Source organism: Tenebrio molitor, chromosome 3 (genome assembly GCF_963966145.1).
Source record: "Tenebrio molitor chromosome 3, icTenMoli1.1, whole genome shotgun sequence".
NCBI lineage: Eukaryota > Metazoa > Arthropoda > Insecta > Coleoptera > Tenebrionidae > Tenebrio > Tenebrio molitor.
The window spans coordinates 4,902,799-4,927,530 of NC_091048.1; the positions used below are offsets into that span (position 1 = coordinate 4,902,799).

A 24,732-nucleotide genomic window follows, 5' to 3' on the forward strand; every position below is an offset into this window, starting at 1 on the left:
TTTGTCCGGCGCTGTTTAGTTACAGAGCCATCCTCCACCACTTCAAAATGATTTTCTTATAAAAATACCTTTTTGCTACACTACATACTTACTGCAATAATTCACCATGACGTTTAACACAAAATTTAAGCCTCGCCTCCACTTTGCATTGAAAGTCGGTAATCTTGAGTAAATCGCAATCGTTGGTGTTGTTATATTCTATCAAATCAGTAACACATTTTCCATGTTGCCACAGCATAGAGAGTTGAAACTTAATGTGTTGGATGTAGTAAATAAACTGATAGTTACAAATTACCATGACGAAACCTACTACAAAGAATGTTGATCTGTAAATCCAGTTCAGGACAATTCCTGTTCCTTCCAGTTCCATTGAGGAACGTATTTTGGAAAAAAATAGAAAGCAAAAAATACTTCCTCGTCGTTATCAACCGGAATAAAATGGGAGGTTGTTGCCAATAATGTTAAAATCAAATTGCTGAGAATGAAAGCTGTAATGTATATTGAGTCTCTTTCAATTTTTCGTGTGAGTTTCTTTCTGCACTGTTCAGTGCCCACGGTTTAAATTCTTGTATAATTCACTCCATATCGTGAAGCAAATAAACAATATTGATGATAGCCTAAATAAAAAACTTGGTTACGTACCGACTGTTTACAATTGTTTTAAAAATTTACATAAAACATTCCAAAGAAAGCAGGACTGAATTTTATAAATTCTTCGACACCTAGTAAAAATTAATCAAGGAATGAAAAAAAAAAACTATTTGTTTAAATAAGTAACATATTTATTGATTTCTTACCCAGCTATAATAATTGTAATCTATCCATAATTAATTAACCATAAATTGATTTATGCCAATTCTCTTATTCTTTCTAACACTGAAGCAAAAGACTAAGACAATGGATACCAGTGCATTTTTTTTTAACCACTCGCCTATCTAATAACGAGGAAAACTATTCCGTATAAAGTCCATTTTTTAATTATAGTCCGATGTATCAATTAAAAATCAGTTGTACGTTTATTACATTTGTGACGTCAAATTTTTAGGTTACGTTTTAACCACATTATTTGTGATAATTTTGTTTAATTTTGCTTGAAATGTTCTACCTATGCTGCCAACGAAAAGCATGTGGACTGGAAGTTAACAGGTAAGGGGAAAAACTAATTCATAGAGAGTAGTTCTGTGTTCATGGCGTTGCCGAAACAAAATCTAGGAAGAAAGAAAGACAGTCTAAACGTGGTTCTTTAGTGATGTTTTCAACAATTTCTAATATATCTGACCTATTAGTTGATATGTAAATAGTTATCAAAAGATTTCTGAAGGGAGCGCTTTTTTGAAAGACAAAATTAAAACGGAGGAATGAATTTGCAGAAAAACCAAGAAAGCACGAAAGCACGAAGAATCAAGAGAACGAAGTTCAAAATGAAAAGAATTAGTGTGAATTATTTGTTCTTAAATTTTTAGGCTAGATTTTTCACCCAATATTTAGAACATAGGTTCTCCAAATCAAGTTATTTTTTTTTAAATTCTACTAAGTAAAATTTTTTTTAAGTAGGCATTTATTTGAGAAGAGCTGTTTTTTTTTAATTATAGGTATTTCGAATAGCAGGAACATAAATATAGCGAAATAATTTAGATTTTTAAAGATTCCTGCTAAAGTGTTGTCAGCAAATCTACCAAAAAAACAGCTGATCTGTCTTAACAACTTCGGTACACATCGAATACAGAATGAATGATTCTTAATTTCACAATTATACTTATTAAATTAACTCTCAACAGGTTTCAATATTTCTTTTGATAAATCATTCCCTGTTACGAAAAATTTCAGGAACAGTTTCCCATGCAAGCAACCGACCGTCTTATGAAGTCATTTATCAAATTGTAAAAAAAACCTGTTGAATTATTTTTGTTCATAGCCTTCTTTGACTTTATTTTTGTCAAATTGAGACAAGGGGAAATAGAATCAATATCCCCAAGCATTGTGATAAAAATGTAGACGCGTATGAGATATCAAATAGAATTATAAATAAGACGTTAAATACGGCTAATGTGAATATTAAGCCGAAATTCTTTTTATCTGAGAGAATAGATATTCATTTTTTGAATGTGAATCGATGTGTAGAGCCACGTAGTTACAGCACACATTGTCTAGGTAATTTTTTTACATCTAACAATTTCTAATTTACGTTTTGCGATTCACCTAGTGACAGCTAAATATTAACAACATCCTTTAAAAACATTCTCTTAAAATACTTAATTAAATTGTTTTCACCATCCAACAACTTATTCAAGTTCATTTCTCTTATCTTATTTGTATTGTTTATTTCAAAATTTGTTATTTGTTTATATACATACTTTTTCAAATTCTTTTAACATGTCTAAACAATTTTATCCAAATTGCATATCATGTTTTTTTCATTTTACTTTCCTTCGAAAGTATGAAATCGGTAACAGCTTGCACATTCTATTGATTAGGTATTATTTTGATTAATAATCTCGCTTCATAAATACTTAATATTTCTGTTCCAATGCCTTTTGATGTGCCGCAAGTTTTATTTCTTGGACCATTACAGTTTTTAATCTGTCTCAACTTTAACTTTATCTTCTTGATTAATGGGTTAATGACACAACCTTCTTTGCTTCTAACGGCATTGTATTTTCGATAAAAAATAAGTAATCACCTTCTTGCTTGGAAGTTGACAATTACCATAAACTGCTTCAATTTAGATTAAGAAAATTGACACATCTGTCAGCTAAGACAGACAATATTTTTTTTCGCAGGTTATTATTGCATTGCATAATTCAGCCATCTAGCTATGGCCCTCAGTTGGTTTTGGTTAAACTAATTTAAACCGGAATAGAATTCGCCTAGTTTTACTTCCTTTTTCCTTTTTAACAATTTTCGAAGAAAATTTTCCACAAAGATAAATTTCAAGCCAGATTTAATCCTTTATTTAACGTGTTTTAAACAATATTAACTTGTAATACTTGTTAAAAATTCCAGTATACACTTCCCGAATTCTTGTATTACCACAGTGTGGTGAAACTTCTATGCGATGGACGACTATTTTACGAAGAAACCGTTTAAAGGTACCAACGTTATGCAAATAAACCAGATTTTTATTAAACATGTTCCAGAGGACTCGTTATGGATAGTTCGAATTTTGTCAAATGACATCTTAAAGTTAAGATTTGTTAGAATCGTTCTTACAGTGACATTAATTTATCAAATGGCCTTGTCACTAATTCAAATCTACTTCTTCAGTTGTGTCTTGAGTCTACTCGATTTAGTGAAATACAGCCCAGTTTTTTTCGGAATGTTTTATGTGATATTAGAACATAATTTTAAGCGAAATAGAATAATTTTTAAAATTATTCAGGGGATGCTGAGCATCGTAGCATTACTTCTAGATGGCGATTTGCCCGAGGCCACTTTACAAAACACAAGACCATGGTCCTTGGACAGTGCTGGTAAAAAAACGATGGCAAAAATTAAAACCGTGTCGGCGTTTTGGACAATTTTTGTGATTGTCAATTTAGGCTTGGCATTAATAACTGTAATTCTATTTGTTTTGCCTGTTGCCCATGATGAAGATGTTTTTTTTGCTGTGTACTTCTTTGATAAATATTTTATTGAGTACTCCTCTGTTTTGAATTGGATTTATAGATCGACATTTTTTATAGTCGCGTTTACAATGGTGAATTGTACCCATCTGTTTTTGTATGGTATACAACAACTTATCTTTCAAATATATTTACTTGTCACACATGCAGCCAATATGACTAACGTAGTTCAATATAACAGTGAAGATGACAGTTCTCTGCTTAAAAATGAACACTACCAAATGGAAGTTGAAAATAGAATTAAATTTTGTATTAAAAAACATGTGGAGTTAGTAAGGTAAATATTTCTACGGCAGCGTATGTTGCTGCAAAATCTGTTTCAGTTCCGCGTCTGCAGGATTAAAAAGAATTCGAAAATGGATTCCTGTCTTTGCCCTCAATGGAATTCTTTTATTTATATGCTGTACTTTCTATTGTTTCTTGGTAAGTTGCATTTATTGAGACATGAGTTTCGACAAAGAAAGATTATTTTAGAACCAAGACAATCCGAAAGGAAGATATTACAGAGTTGGTGCAATTTGTATTGTCGGTCTGACCACATTTTGTTCGTTAATATTTGTAGGACAGTCAGTGGAAAACGAGGTACATCGGTTATTTTTTTCAAGATAGATATCAACTTATTTGGTTGCAGTCAGACCTGTTACTTCGAATTAATACAGAAATACGGTGGACCAGTCTGAATCGAAAAAATTTAAATTTATTTGCGATCATATCAATAGTGGGCAAAACACCATTCAGTCTTAAATTTTCAGATAATCTTATTATTAATTACGCGTTGGGAGTTAAGGTTGGTATTGTTCTGTTTATACATTTGTTTGACTAAATGGCGTTTCAGATTGTTAAACTGGTTTATTCTGTACTGTGTTTTCTCGTACAGATGACAAATTTCTTGCGTTAAAATTAAATTGTGTGCAACAGGTTTCTGTAAAGTTTTTATTTGCATATTATTACAGTCCGCGGAAATTTAAAAGAGAATATAAAACTCTATTACCTGCATAAACTTTCTTTTATACAGGTGTTTCTGAAATACGTGTGTTAATTTTAACCAGTGGAAGAACGCGCCAAATCGTGGAACTTTCCTCTATTACATTTTTACGAAAAAGCACTACAAATTGATTTAAAATTTGGAAAAAATTAACCATCAAAGTGTATACCCGCCTATGGGTAAGGGTGAAAATTTTCTGTTGTGATAGAAACAGAGCTTTGTTAAAAAGTTCCACTGTTATAGAAAAAAATTAATAATAAAAATTTAGATTCTCATGGTTACAAAAAATAGAAACTAGTTAATCACACAAAACGACTCGTTTGGTAAAAATTGTGGGGCAAAAAATCTTGGAATACTTTTACGAATTTTACAAAATGTTATAGAGAAAAGTTTCATAAATTGACGAGTTCTTTGACTGGTTAAAATTAACACACGTATTTCAGAAACACCCTGTATGTATTTACTCGTATATCACTATCACATGATTATATGTATTATAAAATAAATAGCTGCAACATCTGGCTTAATTTTACAGAATAAATTTCATCGCTTAAAATAATGTTTACAATTAATTGTACTGTCGCGAGCAAAAAAAACTGGTTGCCAAAATCATGCTTTGACGTTGATTAATTAATTTTTTGACACTTGGTTGTCGTGGGCATAATCAGGCAAGGAAATTTTTTAGTTTGTGACAATCTAACCAAATTTTGAAATGACATTGACGACCAGAATTATTTGTTCGCGATAGTAATTGTAGATTGAAATATATCTAAAATGCATTCATTTTGTTTTGGCATATTGGGAGGCCATGGAAATTTTGTATTTCATTTGGTAGTAAAGCTGTCTGTTGAATTAGGTTATGTTTTTCTAAGTTTGAGGTTATAAATAGCGTCAATTGTAGTGCATTTTTGTCACTTTTATTAGTTTGCAATAGAAGAATACTTAGACATCGCGGGAAATTCAGCAACATGTTGTTCATTTTGATCGGTCTGCACTCAGGCACTTTAATGAAGGAAATCAAACAGTGTGTCCAATGTTAAAAAAATAAGTCATGGCCTCCCATTATGTCAAAACAACGTGAACGTTGTAATGATTTGAATACATTACTTTTTCCGCCAAATATTTGAACCTGCGCAAAACGGTAACAAATGTGGTCGTGATCATCGTCGAATCGGAGGAGCCCTACGTTGTGATTTTCTTTTGGCGGAAAAGGTTCGGAATGCAAACGGTGAGGGTTCCAGTCGGAAGAGTGCCGCAAATAAAAACACCCATGTGAGGGACGCAAAATACCTTTTATTAAAAATGTCTGTAATAACTTTGATGAAAAAGAAGTTGGGACGAATACAAATGACAGAAATTAAGTTTAACGAAGTACAAGAAATTAACTAGTTGAGTACATCACAAAGATAAACGGCAAGATGAATGCAACAATATTTAAAATAACAGAAAAACGGGCACATGACAGACAAAATGACAGTTTAAAGCTTGCAAAACAAGTAAACAAATTATAAGGCAGTTATTACAGACAGGGACGGATGAAAAACCCTCTTCAAAAACCGTATCCCAGGTATTACTCATATTTTACAATTCGATTAATTACAAAAACAATGTTTAACTCGGAACTACGCGGTCAAGGTACGCCGACGGGAACTTAGAGCTGGAGGTAACAAACTTTCGGCCGCGAGGCGACTCAGAAGAATAATCTGAATCGGCTTGAGACCAGCGACGTTTCTAGATACTCAGGTTAGTAATGAACGTCGGGCTATTTCACCGACCAAGAAATAGTGACAAAGCGCCTCGGGGTTGTACGATGAGCTTCCCAAGCCGCTTCGAGCAGAGCTTGCTCCACCTTCCCCAACCAACCGTTTACCGACAAAAACCTAAGATCTCTAGAACCGCGACGGAGGTTTCACGTCAGCATCCCAGAGCCGCATCGAGCAGGACTTAGGTCCGCCTCCGCTAACGGTCGTAACTTAACCGTGGCCTCCCCAGGAATTTACTAGACAACCCCACGACTTCCTGATTGAAACCTAACTCCCATTGTGGCGCACTTACAACATTTTACTTTAACTCTTCCGAAACCTAGCGGTGCTTAACAACAACATAAAGAAAACCCGAGTTTAATTCAATCGAACAACGCGTAACATTAAACGATGCGAAAATTCAACACAAAAAAGCGCAACATTAAACAATGATCAAATAAACAAAACAAAACGCAACATTAAACAAGGATAACATAAGCAAAAACAACAAACCACAACATTAAACAATGAGGAAATAAAAGAGAACAAAACGTGAAGTTAAATAACGATAAAATAGAACCACATTAAATGGCTCAAATATCAGTAAACAACATAAATCATGAATACAATAATCGCTGGTAATGTTAAACAAAAAGATGGCGGGTCGAGTGCCGTTAAAATAAAATGTTAGTGAAAGAAACAAAATGGACGCTCGCGGTACGGACGACGGCTCCGAATTTCCGAAATTATAAGATTACAAAAAAAATGAACCTCCCGGGAGAAAACTTAGGGATAACGCTTAAAATTAACAAATGGGCGCTTCTTAAAGAAACAGCATGCAACAAAATGAAATCTACAACATACCCTTACCACGTGGTCCTGGTCCCGAAACAAAAAAAAACAAAACACAAAAAAACAGGCAACGAAAGTGGGATAAATTACCCAGGTGAATAAAAAAAACGCCGGATTCTTCACGAGACACAAATATGTACTCGGACGGTAGTGTAATCGGTTCAGATGTAACTTACAGATTTTTGGAATATTGGATCGCTCTTCGCAAGGTCTGTTCGTTTCGAAAAACCAAACAAAAGTGACCTACCCCCTTCAACCGCCCGCGCGAGCCCGTTTCATCCCCCGCTATATTTCCGCTCGTAGTTCCTAGTCTAGCCGCTAGTACCTTCACATTTGGCGCGCTGTTGTGGCGGTACCGGAAATTTAAATTTAAATTTTAAACTGGGTCACTACACACGCCCCCAAGCTTCTTCGGAACGAAAAAAATGTGGAAGTGACTGAAGACGCTTTAAAACGGTGGCACAGTTTACAATTTGTTTGGACGTTAAAGTGTTGCTATGGCTGGTTGTCGTGTTGTGGTGGGTAGTCGCGTTGGTGTCGGTGTCGTTTTGGCCGGCTGCAGGGGGGTAACAATTCTTGACGACGCCCCCGAGGTCCGTGGTACATGAAAAAAAAAACATTTAAGGCAGCCTCATGTTCCTCTATGGTAGAACTTTAGGTTGGCAATGTTATAGTTACCCTATTTCTTTTTCTCTCATCGCTGGAAAAATTAGGGGGGACACCTCACGTTCCCGCTCTGCCATCGTTACCCCACTAGTGACCTGGAGGTGGCACCGAGAATGGGTTGAACGCTCCTTCCGTCTCTCCGATGGCGGCAGACGCAACCATCCTTTGTGGTGGCGCTTGTGGTGTCGGTCCTGCCCGATGTGGTGCCTCCCACGTTCGGTTTGGTGAAGCAAACTCCGTTCGTGGACGTTTTGGAGGATGTAGCACAGACTGGCGCTCCAGGAAATCCAGGGCCTCTTGGATTGACCTCTCGCCGCGTGGCTTTTCCGACTTGAACAGCAGCGAGATGTTCTCCGGAAAGAGGCGCATCAGATCCTCCACCATTACACACTCCGGAATGGGCTGTGTCAGTGTGCGCAACTGGGTGGCCTGCTCCATGAAGAAGTCCACCATCGAGTCTCCTTTGGCCATGTTGTAGCGCTGGCTTAAAACCCGCGCTCGAACCGCCAGTTGTCGACCCGCCGACCAGTAGGTAGCTAAAAATTCGACGCTAAATTCCTGAAAGCTTCGCCACTTACCTTGGTGGAACTTTGCCCAACGGGCCGCTGTTTGGCGGAGACATCGGATTGCCTCCGACAACTTCTTCTCCGGGGGTACCTGGGCGTCCGTGGAGTACCGCTCATACTCCTCCAGGAATTCGGCCGGGTTCTCCGTGTCCAAACCTGCAAAAGTTGGACGTCGTCCAGCAGCTTTCGCTGCGCTGGTGGCCATCGCAAGTGCAATTCGACGCCAATCCGCGACTTCTGGCTGGGCTTCCGGGTCCGGTGCTCGGTCGGGAGTACGCGGTGGCACGACACGGTCCCCCGGTGGCTCAGGTACCTCATGTCCTGGTGGGGCTGGTGTCGGAGGTCGGACCCCAATCGGCGGTGGTGTAGGGGCACGGGCTTCTGCCTCTGGTACCTGGACGAGTCTCGTCGCAAGTAGCTCGATCACCGTGTTCGTGCGTCGTTGTTGCTCCACCATCTGCGCCATGATTTCCTGCTGTTGGCGTAACAGCGCTATCGTGGTGTCATCCTCTCGTGGTCGTGCACGGTTCCGCGGGGTAGCTGGGGCCCTACCCCTGGGTCTAAGCACCCTTCCTCTTCCGCGTCTACGTCCGGCTTCCATCGTGGTCCTTCTAGAACAAAAACACACACAAGGGGAATCTGCGCCCCCTGCGAGGTGAGTACATGGACAAGCACAAAACAGACAAACAAAGAAACTAAACGTAAACTCGGCTCTCTTCACAAGGATCTCACGCAATTTGCATCCTGGTCACGGCACCAATTCTGTAATGATTTGAATACATTACTTTTTCCGCCAAATATTTGAACCTGCGCAAAACGGTAACAAATGTGGTCGTGATCATCGTCGAATCGGAGGAGCCCTACGTTGTGATTTTCTTTTGGCGGAAAAGGTTCGGAATGCAAACGGTGAGGGTTCCAGTCGGAAGAGTGCCGCAAATAAAAACACCCATGTGAGGGACGCAAAATACCTTTTATTAAAAATGTCTGTAATAACTTTGATGAAAAAGAAGTTGGGACGAATACAAATGACAGAAATTAAGTTTAACGAAGTACAAGAAATTAACTAGTTGAGTACATCACAAAGATAAACGGCAAGATGAATGCAACAATATTTAAAATAACAGAAAAACGGGCACATGACAGACAAAATGACAGTTTAAAGCTTGCAAAACAAGTAAACAAATTATAAGGCAGTTATTACAGACAGGGACGGATGAAAAACCCTCTTCAAAAACCGTATCCCAGGTATTACTCATATTTTACAATTCGATTAATTACAAAAACAATGTTTAACTCGGAACTACGCGGTCAAGGTACGCCGACGGGAACTTAGAGCTGGAGGTAACAAACTTTCGGCCGCGAGGCGACTCAGAAGAATAATCTGAATCGGCTTGAGACCAGCGACGTTTCTAGATACTCAGGTTAGTAATGAACGTCGGGCTATTTCACCGACCAAGAAATAGTGACAAAGCGCCTCGGGGTTGTACGATGAGCTTCCCAAGCCGCTTCGAGCAGAGCTTGCTCCACCTTCCCCAACCAACCGTTTACCGACAAAAACCTAAGATCTCTAGAACCGCGACGGAGGTTTCACGTCAGCATCCCAGAGCCGCATCGAGCAGGACTTAGGTCCGCCTCCGCTAACGGTCGTAACTTAACCGTGGCCTCCCCAGGAATTTACTAGACAACCCCACGACTTCCTGATTGAAACCTAACTCCCATTGTGGCGCACTTACAACATTTTACTTTAACTCTTCCGAAACCTAGCGGTGCTTAACAACAACATAAAGAAAACCCGAGTTTAATTCAATCGAACAACGCGTAACATTAAACGATGCGAAAATTCAACACAAAAAAGCGCAACATTAAACAATGATCAAATAAACAAAACAAAACGCAACATTAAACAAGGATAACATAAGCAAAAACAACAAACCACAACATTAAACAATGAGGAAATAAAAGAGAACAAAACGTGAAGTTAAATAACGATAAAATAGAACCACATTAAATGGCTCAAATATCAGTAAACAACATAAATCATGAATACAATAATCGCTGGTAATGTTAAACAAAAAGATGGCGGGTCGAGTGCCGTTAAAATAAAATGTTAGTGAAAGAAACAAAATGGACGCTCGCGGTACGGACGACGGCTCCGAATTTCCGAAATTATAAGATTACAAAAAAAATGAACCTCCCGGGAGAAAACTTAGGGATAACGCTTAAAATTAACAAATGGGCGCTTCTTAAAGAAACAGCATGCAACAAAATGAAATCTACAACATACCCTTACCACGTGGTCCTGGTCCCGAAACAAAAAAAAACAAAACACAAAAAAACAGGCAACGAAAGTGGGATAAACTACCCAGGTGAATAAAAAAAACGCCGGATTCTTCACGAGACACAAATATGTACTCGGACGGTAGTGTAATCGGTTCAGATGTAACTTACAGATTTTTGGAATATTGGATCGCTCTTCGCAAGGTCTGTTCGTTTCGAAAAACCAAACAAAAGTGACCTACCCCCTTCAACCGCCCGCGCGAGCCCGTTTCATCCCCCGCTATATTTCCGCTCGTAGTTCCTAGTCTAGCCGCTAGTACCTTCACATTTGGCGCGCTGTTGTGGCGGTACCGGAAATTTAAATTTAAATTTTAAACTGGGTCACTACAACGTGAATGTGAAGTTAAATGATTTAGTAATAGACCATTGTTTTAAGTAGCGATTCAGATATATTATTAAACGTTGTGTAGTTTTATTGGTGATATTGATATACAGCATTCACGATTGTTTCAAATTCGGACTATCTATGAAAATCTAACATTTTAGTTCGCAGTATTGTAATTTGACATAATAAATCCATTTTAGGTTATAATTGAACCGAACACTGCTGCCAGTTTGCTAATTTTTTTAAATAATTCAACGCATTAGGAACAATAATCTAAAATTTTCATTGAGATGAAACGTACATATTTGTAGCGCAGTTTTCGTTAAAGAACATTATTAATATGTATATTCAAATGGGTAAATTATTATTAACCAAATTAATGACTTCATTGACAACAAGGCAAAGATTTAAAAACGAAATTTTATGTGACACTAATCGCTAATACAATTTGCAATTTGAGAGCACTTATTATATCTAATGTATTTTTTATGTCTTTGGATTCTATGATGTTTAGAGATTAGCAAGGTATACGAAACTTTTTTATCTAGTTTTAGGCTTTCACTCAATGATCTTGCTCACATTCTACCACCACCTCAAGTGAGGTAAACATAGTTTAAAATAAGTATTTTTTAAGTACCTATAGTGATGTTATGTACAGTTGTGGAATTAAAATTTCGGGCAGTATTGTCAATGTCATGACATAAACTCTAAAACAACCTTTACGTTAATAACCTTATTTTTTACTCTTGTCATGTTTTTGTCTTTTTGGCATTCAAAAATTGTCATTTGTGGCATAATAACAGGTAGGCAACATATTAAAGCGATGATTTAATTACACTCAGTGCAACTAACTGAAATCTCAAAATTCAAAATTGATTGGGTGACTGACACAGAAAAGTTTAATTTTTGAATGTCAGTCATGATGACAGTAGAAGGAGCTTTACAAAGATTTTGTTGAAGTGACAGAAAAATAGTGCCCGAAATTTTAATTCCGCAACTGTATACGCAGAATTTAATAATAGTATCCCACAACATGCACTAGTGAATAATTTAATAATAATATTATTTAATGAGTGTGTAATGACTAATGATTGCACCACGAGCGCGAGTCGAATACTATACTTTACCTACAATTGTCAGAGAAAAAAACTATATTAAGTAAGTTTTATTAAACACAATAGTAATCAGTTCTAGGATTAATTTTTGTTAACATAGTAATTAATAGTAATAATAGTACTGTTATGAAAGTTGCAGGTGGATTTTCTTTACCAGTCATATCATAAGTAGTATTTCCTGTAATAGTTGTAGCTTTGAAATTTTGGCCGTATGTCGACAGATACCTGGAATGCTTGGAAGAATTTCTACTTGCATATACCCGCTTCAATTTAAATTTGGAAATTTGAAAATAAATAAAAATATTTCACCTACTCAAAATCTCAAAACAGGCTTCACCAACTTCCTGACAGATAGCCTAGCGATATTTGAATTTGTTGCGAACTTTATGGATATCCAATTTGAAAATAGTTATTTACGAACCGAGTGCCAGAAGACATTATTCGCACACGAGCGCATTATTTGAGGCACAAGCGACGAAGGGGCGAGTGCTTCATTTGCGCGAATGTGCCGAATAGGTCTTCGCGCATGGAAGTTTGTACCTACAATATTTTTTGAAACGAACATTAGCATTTTAACTTATGACCCAATAGTTTCCAATTTAGTGAATAGATGGCGCTTGCCCAAGTGTCTTGGTTACGTAGATAGATGTACCAACAGAAAACGGCAAATTGCCTAAAATTAATATTCAGGTAAAGAAAGACGAAAGAAGTATAATTTTAAAATTAGCACTACACATGGGAATTAATATAAAAGCAGTAAAGCAGCATTTAAAAAAGTCATTGGAAATTATCTGGTCTAATGACCTCGAGCCCTTACACACGGCCACTTTCTAACAAGAGAGCCATTGGCGTCTTTACCTGAGGACGACCTTACCGATCTACCAATGACGCGTCTCCAGATGGCAATTAATTGAATGACTTCGGGCTCATTTTTGAAAACGCTGGATCCGCGTGTTCCTAACATAACTGCAAGTCCGGTGAAATAGGTCAAGGGAGAACCCAAGGACAAGGGTTATGAGCTTATACCAGCCATGGTAGTGCTAGTTGATCAGGACCAACAAGCAATGGACAATGGGACGATTTAAGATGTGCATTGCAAAAAGGGCTACATCGTGAAGGTAGTGAGTAAAACTTGCCTTGCGTGAAGGTGTTAAGGGTGGTTCTCAAGATTAACATTAACGAAACTTCCTTAACAACCATTTGTTAGGGGGGCAATTTTTCTTGGTTGTACATTTTTCTGTTCCTCAATGTATTTGTCGGCACAATAATCCTTTTAAAGGTGGTGATGCAGCAGACAAACTGTATTTGAAATTGTATTGAACAAGGTAGAAGGATAAGAAATGAGCATGCGGTAAAACGTTACAATAAAACACAGGTTCGACATTTTTGGAAATTTCAATTATAATCAAGAAATAATTGAATTGAGGAATTTCATGTTTTATTTATATTTCATTTATCATTCTCAAATTTTTGTCAAGTGTGTGGACAAAGGGCAATGATTGCTAATTATAAACAAAGCGTATAAAATACCAAAATAGGCATTTGCACGGGTAGTCGGAAAAGTAACAAAACAAAGTAGAAAAGGAGTTGGTCGAAATCAGAAAAAAAATTATGGTAACATCAATTAATTTCGTAAAAACAAAATTGTAACAGCCAGAAAGAGCCAATGAAGATTTCAAACTAATTAGAAAAGTTTTGGGAAATTTAAACAAATGTAGAACAATTCTTAGAAGTAACAAATCAAGTAAGATTAATTATTTTTCTAATTCTTTAACTTGGTTCTTAAATTCCTTACCATTATTAATTCTTTTCTTGCAGTAAAGTAAATGTAAATTGTTTTCTTCGAGATTCGACTTTAAAATCTTTCACTCAATTTGTTTTAAATTCATGACCGCCTAGTATGTGATCTTTTTGCATGTAATGATTGGGGAGGCGCGTTCTCGCCAAGACGACCTCTTCTAAAATAAACTAGGAAAAAATGAATAGGGAATTCCACAATTTTTCTTGGAAAGCAAAATAATTGCCCCAATCCTCCCACGTATTCCTAAACACTAGATAAATTTGAAATGTGACAGTACTTGACACGTTACATTTAATGTGCATATACAGATATTTCTAACACATTTCATTACAAATTTTAAACTGTAAATATAAAAAATTCCCTATTCATTTTTGTTTAGTTTAGTTTTAAAACATTTTCATTCATTATTCGTTTCTTGGAGCTCTCGTAGTCGGGGAAGCTCCTCCGGTGTTCATCGCTCTCAAGTTGCTGTGGTTCGACGCAATGCAGCCACTCATTAATGGGATTATGGATCTTTGACAAAACAGCTGACACATGAAAAGAGTCCCTCATAAGTCTGATGATACATTCCTTTTTATGATTCCCTATATTATTCAAGGCTTGACCAAGAATTTTCATGAGTATTCCCGAGGGATCAATTTAACAGGGGACACAATTCAAATCTCAACCGGATCACATTATTCGCATCGCAAATAATAATTGTTTTAATGCTGTTCATGTTCGTAAATTATTTATTTAAACTTTAATCAAAGGTCCACCAAAAGTCCTTTACTAAATGCACTCATTGATTTACAACTTTTTTTGGCAGCAAACGCCACCATACACGATTAGTTTAATTAAATAAAAATATGTTACACAACACAACGTAGGATTTAAAAATATTTCTTTTCTCAAAATATTTTGTTTCGTATTTTTTCGCCAAAATATTATCCGAGGAAAAGCGAAGACCAGGATAATCCAACAACGTAGAAATATATCATATCAATATTGTATTCTATTTCCGTATAATGGCTATGACCCGCTTTTCATGAGCGATAATTATCATTAGACACTCATCGTTGAAAAATTTGTTATTCTTTAAGACACACATGGAATTCTTTATATACATTTCGGTGGAATGATATTAAGAAGGAATAACTTATTAGTCACAATTACTGTATGTCTATGGAAGAATACTGCTTTATACGAGTGTGAATGTCTAGTTCGTCCAGAAGTATACCTGAAATTGCCAGTTTCTTTGTCATTTGCAGTTTTGGTGATAACAAATTTTATTTAATCACTGACAAAATTTCGTTATTGTACTTTCCAATGGTGAAGACGCATTTGCACATTTTTAGTTTCATTTTGTGGTTCATGTAGGATCCAAGTCGTTGATTTACTATTACTACTGTTTCAATTTATTTTTAATACTTTCGTTTAATTCGTTCACCTAAAAGCAAAGTCGTCACTTAATAATGATACTTTTTTAACGCGATATTTGTAACTCGAAATTTTAAGAACAAATTGAGCTTTTCTAATATTTTTCTTTTTTTAACAGCTTATCTTCTGTATTGTGAATATATATTTTTACAATGCGGTTCATCGAAACAAAATCATTAAAAGGTAAAAGTGTTACAAGGTAATGTACATCTTATTTACACATAACTTTCAGTCGATTCATTGCGGCTTGTAAAACTTCTCGTTCTTGACATTCTGAAATTAAAATCAACTAAAATTCTACTCTTACTTTGTTTGTCGTTCCACGTGATAATATCGATTATACAAATTTACTTTCACTTATGCATACTGCATTTTGAGGATTCTATTAAATTCGCTCCAGGCCTTTTTGGAATATTTTATGTAAATTATAAAAATTGTAAACAACACATAACCAGATATTCTGATTTAGGCCATTTTAAACATTATCACTGTTCTTCTCGATGGTGATATGCCCGAACAGATTCTGCAAGAATTTAAACTTTGGGCTTCGGACAGTGCAGGAAAAGAAATTAATCAAAAAATTCAACAAGATTCTAAATACATTTCAGCTCTCCTCCTATTTAATATGATTTTAACATTTCTGGCGGCATTGTTTCATTTCATTCCAGTGAAAAACGACGATGAAGTTTTTTTCGCCTTTATGTTATTCTCAAAATGGTTTCCCAAATATGGAGTTCTACTGAACTGGTTTTACAGATCAACGTTCTTTGTGTTGGCTTTTGTAATGATAACGCCTATTCATCAATTTATTTATTTGATAGAACAAATCAAGTTTCAAATTTTTTTGTTAGCGTTTTACATGGGAATAGTAACAGATCTGCCTGAACAAAACACAAACAACATAAATGACTGTGACTTGCTCAAGAATTCAGATTATCAACGTAAAGTGGAACAAAGAATCAAATTTTGTATTAAACGTCATGTTGAATTACTACAGTGAGTGTTAGTAAATAACATCAATTTCATTTTATGAAATAATTTATTTGTAGCGGTGGAAATTATGGTTTGAACGTAGTTCGCAAATGGATACCTCTGTTTTCAATAACCGTAGTATTTTTCTTTATAAGCTGCATATTCTTCTATCTTGTCGTAAGCAAATTGTTTTTAAATATGCAAATTGTCCAATCTTCATACTTTAAGAGCAATGTAGATATGACTGACAGATATTTTCGTCTTGTTCCTATGGGTCTCGTTTCGATTATTTTGTTTTGTGCTACAATATTTTTGGGACAGTCGATAGAGAATGAAGTAAGTTAACATTCTAATGGTGTTTCTTTGTGAAACGTATCTGTTGTTAGTCTGATCTATTGCCGCAAATAACTACACAAACAAGATGGTGCAGTTTAAACAAAAAGAACTTAAACATTTTTATGATAATGGTGTTGAACTTCAAAAATCCGTACCAAATAGTATTCACTGAAAATGTTAGCATTAACTATGATTTGGGAATTCAGGTAATTCGCAAAACTTTGTTGGTTACAAAAAGGAAATTTATTTTTACAGATTGTGAAGCTCATTTATTCCTTTCTATGCTTCTTTTTACAATTCAAAACAATTGCAGAATAAAACCCATTGTGATATACTTCGTCCAGCGACAGTTTGAGAGATTTTAAATTGTACTAAATTAACCCAGCACTACAAAATGCACTAAAACGCATTAAATTAGAGCATAATTACAGAGAAGAATGTTACTGCTTGAAGGATATACGTATGTATTTAAAATTTTACGTGTGTTAGGTACTACTTTTCTCTACGTAGAATTTAGTGATTTTTATGTCAACCAATCTCTCACTGGACAAACTATATTATGTTTCATTATCATTACACATCGAGCTATTATAAAATGAAAAAAAATCATACAACGAATGATTATATAACATGTACATTAATAGTGCTTTAAAAAAAAGGAGTAATTCACCAATATTTAATTGAAGTATCGGTAATCATAAACAAATGGCGCCTCGATGTCTTGCCTCCATTTTCATAAGAGTATTCAACATCTGGCTTCATTTTACAGAATAAACTTCATCGCTTAAAATAATTTTTGCTGGATTATTATAATTTGTTGTAATATGTAATAATTCAGAAATACAGGGTGACTGACGAAAAACCTTTGACGCTGTATCTTACTTATTCTTTATCCGATTTTAATAAATGACACATCAAATGAAATAGTTCAAAAAACACTTCACTATTATCCTATTCGATATTTTTTGCATTTATTTGTTGACAGACGATAGCCAACTTTTTTTTTCAATTTTTTTTTTTCTAAATATCCCTACATTAAAAGAAAGAACAAAAAATTTATTTTAATTAAAAAAAATTAAAATCAAAAATCAAGTAATCAAATTTGTAAACAATACAAAATCTATTCTAGTTGCGCAATGGTGTTCCAGACATTGTCGACACCTTCTAAAAATGCCCATCTTTGCATTCAGTAAAAAATTTGGGGGTATTTCCTAACAGACTTTCACCATTCTCCTTCTTGACTCTTCTTGGGTACCCGGTGGGGTCAAATAAACATTGCCTCGAAAGTTTCGAATGAATATAAAAAAAATCCAATGGATTCAAATCTGGGGATATGGTGGGCCATCGAATAGGGCCGTGAGTATCCATTCATCGATCACCGAAATAATTTCAATGATTTAAAAATACAACATTAATGAGTGCACGCTACAGCACACGTTAACACGTCTTTGGAAATTTCCTTCCACAACAACATAATAATAATTATTATTATTATTATTATCACACTGTTTTGACAAATGACAAATATTCATAGCTTACTTAGTCATTTCGAACATTTAGAACAAACTTTTCTCTTGTTTATTTTGGTCATTTTTTATCCATTTACTCTTTAATTTCTTGACTTTTGTTTAATGGATGAGTATAGTTCTTTGCATTTTTATATTCAGAAAACAAATCTCTGCAATACTAAATTTAAAAAAATGTACAGTGCTATCTGAAAAAAAGAAGTTGATGTTCATCTGTCAAAAACTGGAAGCAAGAATTTTTCTTTGTTTAGTTGGTATTGAAGTGTTTTCAAAATTATTTCATTTGATGTAACATTTATTCAAATCGTATAAAAAATAAGCAAGATACACCATCAAAGGTTTTTCATCAGTCACTCTGTATATTGGTACAGGGTTATTATAAATGATTGTCCCATAAGCCTCATAACATAACATGAGTGAGACTAGTATCGTCGATAGGTGGCGATACTGGCGGTAGTGGAAATCTGTCTACTAGTTTGTCTAACGTTGCGAGGCTGGCGGCCCATCCAAAATTTGTGTGGGTTTTCAAGGCCAACTGCAATGGAACAATCATTTATAATAACCCTGTATTATTATACGTTGAGTTTGCTGTGTAGTTTTATCGATGATATTGAGTAATTTTGTTTTAAATTAGACATTTTTACAATAATGTCTTGATTGATCCAAGAGTTCCCATTTTTATGCCTTTGGTATACCTGTTTTATGATTCTATGAGGTTTAGAGGATAGCAAGGTATGCGAAACGTATTTATCTAGTTTTAAGTATTCACTCAACGGTCATGCTCACCTTTTAGCATCACCTCCAGTGAGCAAAATGTGGTTTAAAATAAGTATTTTTTATAAGTACATATAAGCATAGTGTTGTATAGGTATGCAGAATTTAACATTAAATAGTATCACATAAAATGACCTAGTATACCTAATCCAGTTGTATAATTTAATAATAGTGTATTAATTAATGATTGTGTAATGATTGCACCACGAGCGCTAGCGAGTGATGTAATCATCTGAATGGGTAATAGCCAACACGCGAGTCGAATACCTACTATACTTTATCTACAACTGTCTGAGAAAAAAACCTATATTAAGTAAGTTTTATTAAGCACAAAAGTAATCAGTTCTAGGATTAATTTTTGTTAACATGGTAATTGTAATTAATAGTAATAATAGTACTGTTATGAAAGTTACAGGTGGATTTTCTTTACCAGTCACATCATAAGTATGTAGCACCTACTTCCTGTAAAAGTTGTACCGTGCGATCAGAATCTAGGTAAATTGCTCGAAGACGAATTGCTCGAAATCAGCTGCTCGAGAGTCAATTGCTCGAATATGACTTTGCTCGAAAGTAATTATCATACACAGGATAATGCGGTGATTGTTATTACAAAGGCCACATCCCTATTGCATTTAATGAATTTAAAAAAAAAAAACTGTTTTACACAAAAATTTTGACTTCTGATTTTTACACTGATAAGAGAATTCATTTCTAAAATTTATAAACGAAATTACCGAAGAAAAATATGAATTAGATTTTAAATCAAACGATATTAAAAATCTGAAGACTGGTTTTATTTATGATGTGGGATTTGTAATTGCGGTAAGGCGGTAAGGCCGTTACAGATCTTCGGGTGCAGGCATTTGATATTCCATTATTTTCTCCAAGGCCGCAACAGTTTTTTTTTTTTATAAAACAATAAGTTTATGCAATATGCAATTGGGATATAAGGTAGTAAGTGCATTATAACAGAATCGAGAATTTTTTTTACAGGAATATTTTGAAGGCATTAATGTCATTATTACAACTAGTCCGTAATTACTAATAATTACTAATTACACTCCAATTACACATTTTCGACCATATAAATTCGAGCACAACATTTTCGAGAAATTGCAGTTCGAGGAACCTGTATTTCGAGAAAAGTTACAATCGAGCAATTTCATTTTCGAGCAATTGATTTCGAGCATTTGATTTCGAGCAACTGCATTCGAGGAATTTGCCGGAGACGGTGCGATCAACAATTATTTAGATCAAAGCTTTGACATTTTGGCCGTAACGCGACAGATGTCTGGAATGCATGGAAGTATTTCTGGTTGCATATACCCGTTTCAATTTAAATTTGAAAATTTTTGCCGAAACTCGGCCAAACAGGCAACAGCAGTTAATGAGAACATCATTACGAAAGTAACATTCAATGATGAATATTTTATGTTCTGAAGTAAAAACCATTTTTAGTATTTAGTATAGCGAAAGCATTTTTTAAATCCGTTGGTTGTAACAGAAAAAGATATCAGTAGATTTTAGTACAGAATATTCTAGAAACCTACACATCACAAAAGGTGTGCTATGTACCCCTTGTTGCTCAGTTTGGGCTCAAGAGCATTACCATGTTGAAGGTCAACGTCAGCATTCGACCTTGCTGAACACTTCTTGACTCTTGGCCCAAAATTTCCAAAATTTTTTGAAAATTTAACAAATTAGAAAAAAAATCGGCTTGTCTTAAATTTGAGACAAGACCCCCACTTCGGTCCAGTCCCTGAAGAAACCTACCATCTCGGTGGCAATAAACTATGTCGCCAACGACATCACTCCCGAACCCGTGCCATTAAGGCCATTGGGATTGCGACTGGGATCTGTAAGAATAAAAGCAAGTCCTAAAAAATTCTTTATGCAAAAACAAATAAATTGGCAGAGCACCTCAACAAGGTTAGCTAAAATATTACATTTGGTGTAAGAATGCTTTAGTTGTACAATTTCAAAACTCTTTAAAAAATTTTAAGTATTAATTTGGAAAGTAGAAGGATTTTTTTATAATTACAGCTGTAATGATCTGAATACATTACTTTTTCCGCTAAATATTTGAACCTGCGCCAAACGGTAACAAACGTGGTCGTGATCGTCATCGACGCGGAGGAGCCCTACGTTGTGTTTTTCTTTTGGCGGAAAAGGTTCGGAATGCAAACGATGAGGGTTCCAATTGGAAGAGTACCGCAAATAAAACATACATGTGAGGGACGCAAAATATCTTTTATTAAAAATGCCTGTAATAACTTCGATGAAAAAAATTGAAACGAATACAAAGGACAGAAATTAAGTTTAACGGAGTACAAGAAATTAACTAGTTGAGTACATTACAAAGGTAAACGACAAGATGAATGCAGCAACACTTAAAACAACAGAAAAACCGGTACATGACAGATAAAATGACAGGTTAAAGCTTGCAAAACAAGTAAACAAATTATAATGTAGTTATTACAGACAGGGGTGGATGAAAAACCCTCTTCAAAAACCGTATCCCAAGTATTACTCATATGTTGCACTCGATTAATGACAAAACTATGTTTAACCCGGAACTGCGCGGTCAAGGTACGCCGACGGGAGCTTAGAGCTGGAGGTAGCAAACTCTCGGCCACGAGGGGACTCAGAAGAATAATCTGAATCATCTTGAGATCAAGAGACGTTTCTAGATATTCGGGGTATTAATGAACGTCAGACTATTTCACCGACCAAGCAAGAATGACACAGCGTCCCGGGGTCGTACGATTAGCATTCCTAGACCGCATCCGCAAAGATCTTGGTCCGCCGTCCCCAACCAACCGTTTCCCGACAAACCCCGAAGTCTCTATAACCTCGACGGAAGCTTCACGAAAACATCCGCGTAAGCGAAGACTTAGGTCCGCCCCCGCTAACGACGCGAAACAAAGCGCAACATTAAACAATGAGCAAATATAAGAGAACAAAGCGCAAAGTTAAATAACTATAAAATAAAAACGCTTTAAATGGCACAAATATCGGTAAGCAACATAAATAACGAATACAATAATCGCTGGCTGGTCGAGTGCCGTTAGAAAATGTTAGTGAAAGCAAAACAAAACGGACGCAAGCGGCTACTAATTTTCGAAATTACCAGATTGCTCCCCCAGAGTTGCCAACTCCCCAGGATTACCAACCCTATCCCTTAGTTCCTAGTCTAGCCGCTAGTACTTTCACATTTGGCGCGCTTTCGTGGCGGTACCGGGAATTAAAATTTCAATTTCGAATAACAGCAATAGAAATACCGCGAAATAATAAATAAATACCGAAAAATTTCATACACTTCTCTTACTCGTCCCTAGAGATATTTAAAGATTCCTGCTATAATTTTTCTGCTAAAGTACTAAAATAATAAAATCTTTCAAATGAGCAACTAATCTTTCGTTAACAGCTTCGGTATACATCGGGTACAGAATTAATTAATTTTAATTTCAACATTATATTAAATTAATTCTCTCCAGGATCTATATACAAGCTGTTGAATATTTCTTTTGATAAAAAAACAGTTTCCCCTCCAAGCAGCCGACCGCCTCTCCTTATGAAAAGTCATTTACCAAACTGTGAAGAAAACTGTTGATTTATTTTTGTTCGTAGCCTACTTTGATTTTATTTTTGTTAAGTTGAGACAAAGAGAAATAGAATCAATATCCTCAAACAACAGTAATAAATAAGTAGACTTGTACGAAATATCAAATAGAATGATAAATAAGACGTTAAATACGGCTAATGTGATTATTAAGTTCTTTTTATCTGAGAGAATAGATATCCATTTTATGAATTCATCGAAGTGTAGAGCCACGTAAGTCACAGTCAAAATTGTTTAGGCAATTTTTCAAATTTAACATTTACTTATTTACGTTTTATGATATTCCTAGTGATAGCTAAAGATTAAGAACTTCCTTTAAAAAAACGTACTTTTAAATTAATTGTTTTCACTATCCAACAACTCATTCAAGTTCATTTTTCTTATCTCATTTATATTGTTATCAACTAATAGCGATAAACTATTTTTTTTACGTAAATATTTTCCTCTCCGCTTATTAATTATGCCATAATTCCGCAATCTAGCTTTGGTCCTCAGCAGTTTGTAAGGGATTATTATAAATGTTTTTCTACTTTGGTACCATAAATGAGTCTTTGTGTAACTAAAAGTAGTGTCACTAAGAAACTTTTTGTGTTTAGTGTTATCGTTGTTTATAATTTATTTTCTCCATTAATATACAATTTTGTTGTGAATATGCTATTTAAAAGTGATTGATGAATAATTACAATATTTCCCTGTAATACAGAAGTTTCACTTCTATCGTGCGTCTTTACGACACATTCTGTTTTTTTTTTATACGTATTACTATTGAGTAATATCACGCTGGTCGGCTTCCGGCATCTCTAGCGAGCTCCTTTCACAGAAATGCCCCATAATTAAATTTTGTGTTAAAAGACATGTGGAGATAATAAGGTAAATATTTCAACAGCCGTTAATGTTGCTGCAGGAGTAAAAAAAAATCGAAAATGGATTCCTCTCTTTGTCCTCAATGGAATTGTTTTATTTATATACTGTACTTTCCATTGTTTTTTGGTAAGTTGTGTTTATTCTGACATAAGTTTCAACAAGCAAAGATTATTATACAAGGTATTTCACGGGTGATAATGAGCCCGGCGGAATAGAAAATGCAACCCATAATACATTGGAACCAATGGCTGCTGCTCGTGAATCCGTAAATAGGGGAGGCAGAATTGATGGATAAAACTCTACTTGGCCAAAAAATTATGACTTTATAACAATTAGAAAAAAAAGATGCAATCCTGACAAATTAGAGAAAAATATTCTACTATTCTTAATAGAATTGCAAGATTTACTCAAAACTAGATTTAAAACATAGGCGTAGCATTGTGTAAAGAGAGCTTGAGGAGCGATTGACTCAATTTTGGTGTGCATACTCAAATTTTTGAAAGGATTCTGTTGAGATTTCTTCAGCGTTTCGATCTAGATTTACGTCGTAGAAAGCAAGAAATCTTTCTATGTACAATCCAACCGTTGATGACATATCGAAAAATAATCGATAACTGTGAGCAACAGTTTCTACAGGGTCTCTCAAAACTGGCGGACCAAAATAATAGGGTGAAATCATCATTTTCTGGGAATAACAGTAAAAATATTTTAAAAAATCCATCCTCATTGGATTTTAAAATAAGAACGTTTTTAATTGACCAATCGCGAGTAAATTACCTTAAAAAATTATATTAGTAACTATCGAAACAAATTTGATTGTTGCAAAGACATAATAATTGAATATTCTGTCATAATAAATTATTTCTGACAATTACAAAAGTCATTAAAAACGCTTCATGTTTACTTTTTCAGAATATTTTTTATGCTTGTCTTATATGGACAGTGTGATGAGAGTGCCGCAGTTGCTGCTCAGGAGTATTATGTTTAGTGTCTTTTGTTACTCTCTTAAATAAACTGTCGTTTATGTGGTCAAAAGTTTTTATGTCAAATATTATAACCTGAAAACGTCCGTCATTGCACAAACAATGCGGATACCCCACAATGCATATGCATCATTTGAAATGCGCCCATAGTTACAAATAAAGCAGGAAAACTAATTTATAGGTAACTTAACATCAACAACAGGATTGGTCAGTTTAAATTGCTT

General features: G+C 35.2%; 1 protein-coding gene and 2 long non-coding RNA genes across 3 annotated transcripts in view; 2 read left to right on the forward strand and 1 right to left on the reverse strand.

The window, feature by feature from the left end:
- The first annotated feature begins 5,947 nt into the window (after positions 1–5,947).
- On the forward strand, positions 5,948–6,759 carry LOC138125610 (uncharacterized). The gene is made up of 2 exons (XR_011157495.1): positions 5,948–6,175; positions 6,244–6,759. It is a non-coding gene; the product is annotated as an uncharacterized lncRNA (long non-coding RNA).
- Positions 6,760–6,890: 131 nt separating this feature from the next.
- Positions 6,891–24,732, reverse strand: part of LOC138125606 (uncharacterized) — a 196,000-nt gene continuing 178,158 nt past the window's right edge. Inside the window, exon 2 of the mRNA XM_069041036.1 lies at positions 6,891–9,241. Coding sequence (XP_068897137.1) covers positions 7,956–9,035 — 1,080 coding nt within the window. The 5' untranslated portion in view covers positions 9,036–9,241 and the 3' untranslated portion in view covers positions 6,891–7,955. The remainder of the gene's footprint in view (positions 9,242–24,732) is intronic.
- LOC138125609 (uncharacterized) lies at positions 9,452–10,263 on the forward strand. The gene is made up of 2 exons (XR_011157494.1): positions 9,452–9,679; positions 9,748–10,263. It is a non-coding gene; the product is annotated as an uncharacterized lncRNA (long non-coding RNA).